The sequence below is a fragment of the Mandrillus leucophaeus genome, unplaced genomic scaffold, assembly GCF_000951045.1.
Source record: "Mandrillus leucophaeus isolate KB7577 unplaced genomic scaffold, Mleu.le_1.0 Scaffold255, whole genome shotgun sequence".
Taxonomy (NCBI): domain Eukaryota; kingdom Metazoa; phylum Chordata; class Mammalia; order Primates; family Cercopithecidae; genus Mandrillus; species Mandrillus leucophaeus.
The window spans coordinates 2,328,837-2,337,994 of NW_012102643.1; the positions used below are offsets into that span (position 1 = coordinate 2,328,837).

The following is a 9,158-nucleotide window of genomic DNA, read 5'->3' on the forward strand; positions in this document are numbered from 1 at the left end:
CTCCCGAGTAGCTGGGACTACAGACACCTGCCACCATGCCCGGCTAATTTTTTTTTTTTTTTTTTTTGTATTTTTAGTAGAGACGAGGTTTCATCATGTTAGCCAGGATGGAACTTTGTATTTTTAGTAGAGATGGCGTTTCACCATGTTGGCCAGGCTGGTCTCGAACTCTTGATCTCAGGTGATCCACCCACCTCGGCCTCCCAAAGTGCTGGGATTATAGGCATGAGCCATAATTTCCCCATACCCGGGGAAAAAAGTATATATATATATACTGAAATACTTCTGTAACCACTTGGTAAATACCACTTCCCCAGTCCCCTAAGTGATTCCCTCTTTTCCCTCAGGCGCCTGGTCCAGCAGCTTAGGACTTAATGTGCACCAGGAGTGAGTGTCCTCTAGAGAGCTGCAGAGCTATGGCCTGTGTTTGATTGGTCACTGCCTTTTGCCTTAGTGCATATCTTTTTTGTTTGTTTGTTTGTGTTGAGACAGTCTCACTCTGTTGCCTAGACTGGAGGGCAATGGCGTGATCTCGGCTCACTGCAACCTCTGCCTCCCAGGTTCAAGCGATATTCATGCCCCCCAGGTAGCTGTGGTTACAGGCACACACCACCATGCCTACCTAATTTTTGTATTTTTTTAGTAGAGACCAGGTTTCGCTGTGTTGACCAGGCTGGTCTCAAACTCCTGACCTCAAGTGATACACCTGCCTTGGCCTCCCAAAGTGCTGGGATGACAGGCGTCAGCCACCTGCATGTTTTATGTATATGAAACGTATATACAAAAATACAAATATGTATTTTCCCCTAACCATTAGACCACCAGGGAGCATGTTAGATATTTTGAATACCTGGTAAAATATATTTGTTTAGATCATACCTAATAAAGTTTGAAAAATGCTGGTGCAGGGGAAAGAGCTCTGGGTCCAGACACAGGACAGACACATGGATTCTAGCCAGGACTGTGCCTCCGTTAATGCTCACCTGCTGTGGGACAGTGCTCAACTCCCCAGTGCCCTAGTTTCGTCTAAAAAATGGGAATGCTTGGTCGGGCGCGGTGGCTCGCGCCTGTAATCCCAGCACTTTGGGAGGCTGAGGCAGGCAGATCACGAGGTCAGGAGATTGAGACCATCCTGGCTAACACAGTGAAACCCCATCTCTACTAAAAAATACAAAAAATTAGCCGGGCGAGGTGGTGGGCGCTTGTAGTCCCAACTACTCGGGAGGCTGAGACAGGAGAATGGCGTGAACCCGGGAGGTGGAGCTTGCAGTGAGCTGAGATCGAGCCACTGCACTCCAGCCTGGGCAACACAGTGAGACTCCATTTCAAAAAAAAAAAAAAAAAAGGAAATGCTCATTTCTGCCCTACTTCTTAGCTATATCATAAGGAGATAGTGTCTCTATCTCATGCTAGATACTGGGGAGGCAGCAGAGTATGATGGGATGGATGTGGGTTTGGGAACCTGCAAGTCCTGGATTCAATCCTAGATTTTGCCCCTACTAGCTGTGTGAGTTTGGACAAGTTGCTTTCCCACTCTGAGCCAGTACTCTCAATTATAAAATGGTGCTAATCATATTCCTACCTTATAAGGTTGCTGTGAGGATTAAATGAAATAAAAGAGATAAGGCACGTAGTGTGCTAGTACTAACTAGCACAATGGCAGTGAATTGTAGTTATATCACTGTTAACAGAAAAAACACAGGGCCTGGTGTGTGGTTGCAACTCGACACATGTTTGCTGAAATGAGAGGAAGACATTGTTAAAGGACCTTGAATTTAGATCTGTACTGTTCAGTAAGGTAGTCTGTAGCCACTTGTGGCTATATTACATTAATTAAAATTAAATAGGGCCGGGCACAGTGGTTCATGCCTGCAATCCCAGCACTTTGGGAGGCCAAGGCGGGTGGGTTGCCCAAGGTCAGGAGTTCGAGACCAGCCTGGCCAACATGGTGAAACCCCATCTCTATTAAAAATACACACACACAAATTAGCCAGGCTTGGTTGCGCACGCCTGTAATCCCAGCTACTCAGGAGGCTGAGGCAGGAGAATCGCTTGGACCCAGGAGGCAGAGGTTGCAGTAAGCAAGATTGAGTCACTGCATTCCTGACTGGGCAACAGAGCGAGATTCCATCTAAAAAAAAAAACAACAAAGTCAATAGAATGAACAGTTCTGTTCCTCAGTTGCATTAGTCACATTTCAGGTGCTCCATAGTCACATGTGGCTAGTGGCTACCATAGTGTGCAGTGCAGAGAGGCATTCCGTCATCATAGAAGGTTCTGTCGGACAGCACTCCAGAGGACAGGGGTGAAAATGGCAGTACCTGTGCAGACCACTGTGGGTGGTTGTCACTGTATTGAAGGGAATTCCTTGGAGTGGGCTCCTCCCCCTGGGGGGACACAATGTTCCCTACTGTCTAGGGTTTCATAACTCATAACTCAGGCCAAGTCAGGCAGAGTGTTTCTTGAGTGTTTAAAATAATGAAGTGGCCGGGCACAGCTGCTCACTTCTGTAATCCCAGCACTTTGGGAGGCTGAGGTAGGAGGATCACTTAAGTCCAGGATTTTGAGACCAGCCTGGGCAACGTAAGGAGACCTCATCTCTATGAAAAAAGGAAAAATAATCCCAGCACTTTGGGAGGCTGAGGTGGGCAGATCATGAGGTCAGGAGTTCGAGACCACCCTGGCCAACACAGTGAAACCCGTCTTTACTAAAAATACAAAAATTAGCTGGGCGTGGTGGCAGGCGCCTGTAATCCCAGCTACTCGGGAGGCTGAGGCAGGAGAATCGCTTGAACCTGGGAGGCGGAAGTTGCAGTGAGCTGAGATTGCACTGCCTTACTCAAGCCTGGGCGACAGAACTAGACTCTATCTCAAAAAAGAGAAAAAATAAAAATATTAGCCAGGCATAGTGGCGTACACCTCTAGTCCCAGCTACTCGGGAGGCCAAGGCGAGAGGATGGCTTGAGCTTGGGAGTTGGAGACTGCAGTGAGCTGATTGCGCCACTGTACTCCAGCCTGGGTGAGAAGACAACCCTGTCTCTAAAAAAACAGAAAATAATCATACTGTGGACCCAGATTGCCTAAGTCCAAATCCTGTCTCTCCAGTTTTTCAGCAAGCTACTTGGACTCTGTGCTTATTTCACTGATGAAATGGGGGTAATAGTACCTATCTCACAGGGTTGTTATGAGGAATACTATCGTATGTACAGTGCTTAGAACAGGGCATATTATCAGGTATGCCTTATTACTGTGATGTGTTGGTTAGATATACGCTGTCTCTTATACACATCTAGATGTGTATAAGAGACAGCTACCATAGTGTGCAGTGGAGAGAGGCATTCCGTCATCATAGAAGGTTCTGTCGGACAGCACTCCAGAGGACAGGGGTGAAAATGGCAGTACCTGTGCAGACCACTGTGGGTGGTTGTCACTGTATTGAAGGGAATTCCTTGGAGTGGGCTCCTCCCCCTGGGGGGACACAATGTTCCCTACTGTCTAGGGTTTCATAACTCATAACTCAGGCCAAGTCAGGCAGAGTGTTTCTTGAGTGTTTAAAATAATGAAGTGGCCGGGCACAGCTGCTCACTTCTGTAATCCCAGCACTTTGGGAGGCTGAGGTAGGAGGATCACTTAAGTCCAGGATTTTGAGACCAGCCTGGGCAACGTAAGGAGACCTCATCTCTATGAAAAAAGGAAAAATAATCCCAGCACTTTGGGAGGCTGAGGCGGGCAGATCATGAGGTCAGGAGTTCGAGACCACCCTGGCCAACACAGTGAAACCCGTCTTTACTAAAAATACAAAAATTAGCTGGGCGTGGTGGCAGGCGCCTGTAATCCCAGCTACTCGGGAGGCTGAGGCAGGAGAATCGCTTGAACCTGGGAGGCGGAAGTTGCAGTGAGCTGAGATTGCACTGCCTTACTCAAGCCTGGGCGACAGAACTAGACTCTATCTCAAAAAAGAGAAAAAATAAAAATATTAGCCAGGCATAGTGGCGTACACCTCTAGTCCCAGCTACTCGGGAGGCCAAGGCGAGAGGATGGCTTGAGCTTGGGAGTTGGAGACTGCAGTGAGCTGATTGCGCCACTGTACTCCAGCCTGGGTGAGAAGACAACCCTGTCTCTAAAAAAACAGAAAATAATCATACTGTGGACCCAGATTGCCTAAGTCCAAATCCTGTCTCTCCAGTTTTTCAGCAAGCTACTTGGACTCTGTGCTTATTTCACTGATGAAATGGGGGTAATAGTACCTATCTCACAGGGTTGTTATGAGGAATACTATCGTATGTACAGTGCTTAGAACAGGGCATATTATCGGGTATGCCTTATTACTGTGATGTGTTGGTTAGATATACGTGATCTTGACTTCAGTGTTGGTTATGAGGTAGGTTACTATCATTATCCACACTTTGCAGATGGGAAAATAGACTCAGAGAGATTACTAATTAGCACAAGACCACATGGCTCATAAGTGGCAAAGAAGGGATTCAAACACTGCACTATCTTGCCTGGCACGAGGGGAGGGGAGCTTTGGGGATATCTTCCCTGTGGAAGAATGAGGGGAGTCAGAAGAGGCAATGCAGATGTGACTTCCTCTCTTTCTGGGTCTCACCCCATCCCTCTCCCCTTTACTTTCAGGGACCCTAACCTCCAAAAGAGGTACCCAGTGGCGCTCAACCGAATTGCTGCTCAGGAGGTCCCCATTGAGATCAAGCCAATAAACCCATCCCCCCTGAGCCAGCTGCAGAGAATGGAGCCCAAACAGATGTTCTGGGTGCGAGCCCGGGGCTATATTGGTAAGATGACCCCAGGGATGGGAGGAAACCACTCTCCAAGGGGTGTACCACTCATTTGCTGTGTGACCTTGGGCACATGAGTTCCCTTCTCTGGGCCTGTTTCCTTATCTGCATGAGGGGGAAGTTGGCTTAGCTTCTCGCCTGGGGCCTCTCAGCCCTTTGCATGGGGAGAATGTGGAGGTGACTATAATCCCAACACAAGGCCTTTCTGAGGAAGGCAAGGCACCTCACTGGGGTTGTTGTCCAGCTTTGCTGCTAACCGTAAAGTGTCTTTGTGCAAATTGGAAGATGACACCCCTTTTGGGGCCTAGTGTGGGAGACTTGGGTGAATTTCAGTCCCTGCTCACCCCTGCCCTCCTCATATCACCATCTCACTTATCCCCCATCACACATACACACTGTAGGCCAAGTGCTCTTGTGCAGCAACCAGTCTGCACACCCATGCACGGGAGTCCCTTTTTCCCTACCTCCCTGCAGGTCCTGAGCTGGAAAGCCCAGGAGCCCAGGGCTGATGGGGACCTGTTGCAGGCGAGGGTGACATGAAGATGCACTGCTGCGTGGCCGCCTATATCTCCGACTATGCCTTCTTGGGCACTGCAGTGCTGCCTCACCAGTGGCAGCACAAGGTGCACTTCATGGTCTCATTGGACCATTCCATGTGGTTCCACGCCCCCTTCCGAGCTGACCACTGGATGCTCTATGAGTGCGAGAGCCCCTGGGCTGGTGAGTGTGGGGCCGTGTGGGACAAGGGCACCGACCTTGGGTGGCAGATGCTGACTTCCCCTGACTTCCTGTGTGGCACTGCACAGGTCACTTCCTTTCCTTCCCTCCTAGGCTTTCGCATCTTCATCTTCAAAATGAGAGGGTGAGGCTGGGACACCTGCTCTGCTCTAAATTGGGAATGTGATTCACCTTCTCCCAGGGACCCAGTTCTAGTCCCAGAACCAGTTCAGATTCCTCTGCTCTGGGAATGTGATTCACCTTCTCCCAGGGACTCAGTTCTAGTCCCAGAACCAGTTCAGATTCTTTTTATTACAATAGGCAAATCGTGTCTTCCGTCTGAGCCTATTTCCTCATCTAAACAAAGAGGGTTACATTACAGCAATGGTATCCAAACCCGGCAGCCCATCAGACTGCCATTTGGGGACGCCTTTTCAAAATAGATTCTGATTCCACCCTCAAGATTCTGACTCAGTAGGTCTTGGATAAGGTCCAGGAAACTGTATGTTTAAGTTCTCTAAGTGACTCTGATTAACCTGATTGGGGTTGGAGCATTCAGTGGTCCCTAAGGGCCTCACTGCTTGGACATTCCTTGCAGGGGAGAGAGAGAAACAAGACTCATTCATCAATGTCTAGCTTCAGAACCCTGACCTCCTTTCCAAGGGAGTACATTTCAAATGAAGAAAGGCTTTGCTCGATAAACCAAGGGAAAAACTTAAGGACTCGTTATACTCAGATAAGGGGTACTCTCACGTACCAATAGCATCCCAATCCAAGGTTGATAACCTTGAAGTGAGGACATGGGTTCAGATTTGGCCTCATGATGGAACCAAATTCCTGACCCTCTCTGGATTTCAGTCCTGTTCTGGAAAACTGGACAACACATAACTGCTTCCTTTGGCTACTGTGAGAACTGAGTGAGCTCTGCTATGTGTAAGGGAAACCAGCAATCATCCTCATAAACATCAAACTCAGGCCCAAAGCCAGCAAGGGAGCAAGAATCTCCAGGTGGGGAGGGAAGAGGCCAGACCTCATGGCTTTAATTCCTCTGCTGAGCCCCTTCTTCCCCTTGGTGGTGGTAGTGGGGATATTTTTCAGGAATCACCACTTGGAGGATCTGGCTTGATTTATTATACAGGGAGCCAATAGGTTTCCTAACACGAGTGGCCAGAGGTATAGCAGTTCTGCTGCCAAGCAGTTGAAGGAGACTATTCTGAGAGCTCCTCCCTCCGTGATCTTTTTGAGGAAGCGAGCAGAGGTGTGAAAGTGCTTTTAAACTATCAAGTGGGGTTCCTGTGGGAGGAGTTACCCCTCAATGATGGTCCATAATAAGCTCAAGAAGGGGCATTTGGAGCAGCCACGACACTCAGCACACCCTTGTGTGGGGCAGCCCTGCCCTGGGCCAGACCCTTTTCAAGAAGTCCACTTGGAGGTCGGGCGTGGTGCTGTGCTAAGCCTGTAATCCCAGCTGCTCAGGAGGCTGAGGTGGGAGGATCCCTTGAACCCAGGAACTTGAGACCAGCCTGGGCAACATAGACTCTGTTTCAGAAAAAAAGAAGTGCATTTGGCTGTTCTGAAGCAGGCCATCCTCACCTTTCACCTCACCCACAGGTGGCTCTCGGGGGCTGGTCCATGGGCGGCTGTGGCGTCAGGATGGAGTCCTAGCTGTGACCTGTGCCCAGGAGGGCGTGATCCGAGTGAAGCCCCAGGTCTCAGAGAGCAAGCTGTAGCCAGAGGTACCAGCTTGGCCTGGGGCTTCAAGAACCTCCCATCTATCCCCATTCCTGAGACAGCAGTTACAGTCCCTTTTGGCCCTCACATCCAATAAAGAGACTGATACCACTGGAGTGGCTGGCCTTTAATTCCCCTGGGCCAGACCTTGCCTTCATCCCTCAACTCCAGGACTCCAGGGCAGAGTCCCTGGCCTTCAGAGGAGGCCTCGCCAGCTTGGGGGCCCACCAACAAGGGAACATTGCCCCTGACCTGTGCCACAGCCCCTTGGCTGTCTATAAGCTGGAGAGGCTGTGTCAGACTTCTTCCCTGTACTATACCAGGGCAACCCCAGCCAAAGCTCATCCTGAGCCCAGCTCAACAGAAGTTTCCTTGATCTGCTTCACATTCTCTTTTGGAACTTCTAGGTGCTCCCAGCTATTCTGTCCTCATTGGGTCCTTCCCCTGCATTCTGGGGCAGCCTCTCTCCTCACAGTGGCCTTAAACCTAGGCAAGGGTTAGTCCAGCACCTCCTTGATGAGCAGTTCTTTGAGACTAGGGGGTGGCGTGGGGGTAAGGCCTGCCTCCTGCAGGGCTTGGAGCCGAGCCTCTGATTGACGTTTGTCTAGGCCCAGGCGCCAGGAGAGTCGAACATGGGCCTCCAGAAAGGGTGCCAGCAAAGGGTGGAGGCTCTTGTCCCCAAGCAGCTGCAGGGCCTTCTCACAGCATGCCCGGGCCTCCCCAGGGTCTTCCAGCTCCTGGTGGCACACGGCCAGCCCAGCCAGGGTCAGCAGGGGGCGGTCTGGGCCAGAGGGGGTGCCCAGCTGGGCTTGCAGCTGCCAGGCAGTGGCCCAGAGTGCCAGAGCCTCACGATAGAGGCCAGTACAGGTGAGGCTCTGTGCCCGCCGCAGCTCTGGCAGCACGAAGAAGTCCTGCAGGTCCGGGGCATGGCGCAGCTCAGGCACTGCCTGCAGGTGACCCAAGAACTGCTCAAAGGCCCGGCTACGGCGGGCAATGGTCTCTGCAGTAAAATTCCGGCGCAGCCGCTTACGGGGGAAGGAGATGGCAGCCATTGGACCCCGGAATTGCCGCTGCAGGTTTCGGTGCAGCCGCTCAAAGTCCGAGTAACGGCGAGAGATCTGGGCTGGCTGGCAATCTGGTGGCCCTGGGCCTATCACGGCGAGGGTGTAGAGCTGCAGGGAGGGTGGGTGTCAGGGCAAATGCAAGTTGTCCATGGGCCCGTTCCCTCCCCATCCCCCACACTCCCAGCTGTGCCTCCCCACCTCTTCCTTTCACCCCTGGAATAGCACCCAGGAGGGCGGGAGCTGCTGCCACAGTGGCGGGGAAGCCCAGTCCCATCTTACCTGAGGTTTGTCTGAAATGACCCAGGCCCAAGGCAGCAAGAAGAGAGAAAGACAGAGATGAGCTTCAGTGCCCGGGGCTGCTGCCCCTTTTTTTGTACTCCCTTCCCATAGAGCAGTTAGTTCTTCTGACAGCCCCCGCTGGAAAACCAGACAAGAGCTGAAACCCAGGCCAATCTCTTGGGTCTCCTTTAGGAACAGCACGGAGCTTGTTCCACTTTGGACACCTGGCCTCCACATCCCCGGTCAGGATTTTCCAAACTAGACCCAGAGGACAGGTCTGTAGATAGCCACAATTGCCATAACTGTGAAAAGTATACTGGCCTAGGACTCAAGTTCTAACCTAAGGTCAGCTACTCCCTCCCTGTGTGACCTCAGGCAAGGCCATCCCCTCTGGGTCCACTTCTGTTTCTAGTGAAGGAAGTGCTCGGTCAAGTCAGTGTTTGTCCAAAAATGAGACATGTACAAGTATTGGTACCTGAGGTTTTTAGGTGGTGTGCACTAGAGTAAATATCACTGCCTCAGAATCAGGAGGTGGTTCCCCTTTTAATTTTTTTTTTTTTTTTTTTTTTTC

General features: G+C 50.8%; 2 protein-coding genes across 2 annotated transcripts in view; one reads left to right on the forward strand and one right to left on the reverse strand.

The window, feature by feature from the left end:
* The window catches only part of ACOT8 (acyl-CoA thioesterase 8), a 24,514-nt gene extending 17,154 nt beyond the window's left edge, over window positions 1-7,360 (forward strand). Inside the window, exons 4-6 of the mRNA XM_011983794.1 lie at window positions 4,636-4,793; window positions 5,322-5,516; window positions 7,125-7,360. Of these exons, the coding sequence (XP_011839184.1) occupies window positions 4,636-4,793; window positions 5,322-5,516; window positions 7,125-7,243 (472 nt within the window). The 3' untranslated portion in view covers window positions 7,244-7,360. The remainder of the gene's footprint in view (window positions 1-4,635; window positions 4,794-5,321; window positions 5,517-7,124) is intronic.
* SNX21 (sorting nexin family member 21) overlaps window positions 6,224-9,158 on the reverse strand; it is a gene marked incomplete at its 5' end in the record, with an annotated part of 18,196 nt that continues 15,261 nt past the window's right edge. The window contains 2 exons of the mRNA XM_011983834.1: window positions 6,224-8,416; window positions 8,588-8,725. Coding sequence (XP_011839224.1) covers window positions 7,742-8,416; window positions 8,588-8,725 — 813 coding nt within the window. The remainder of the gene's footprint in view (window positions 8,417-8,587; window positions 8,726-9,158) is intronic.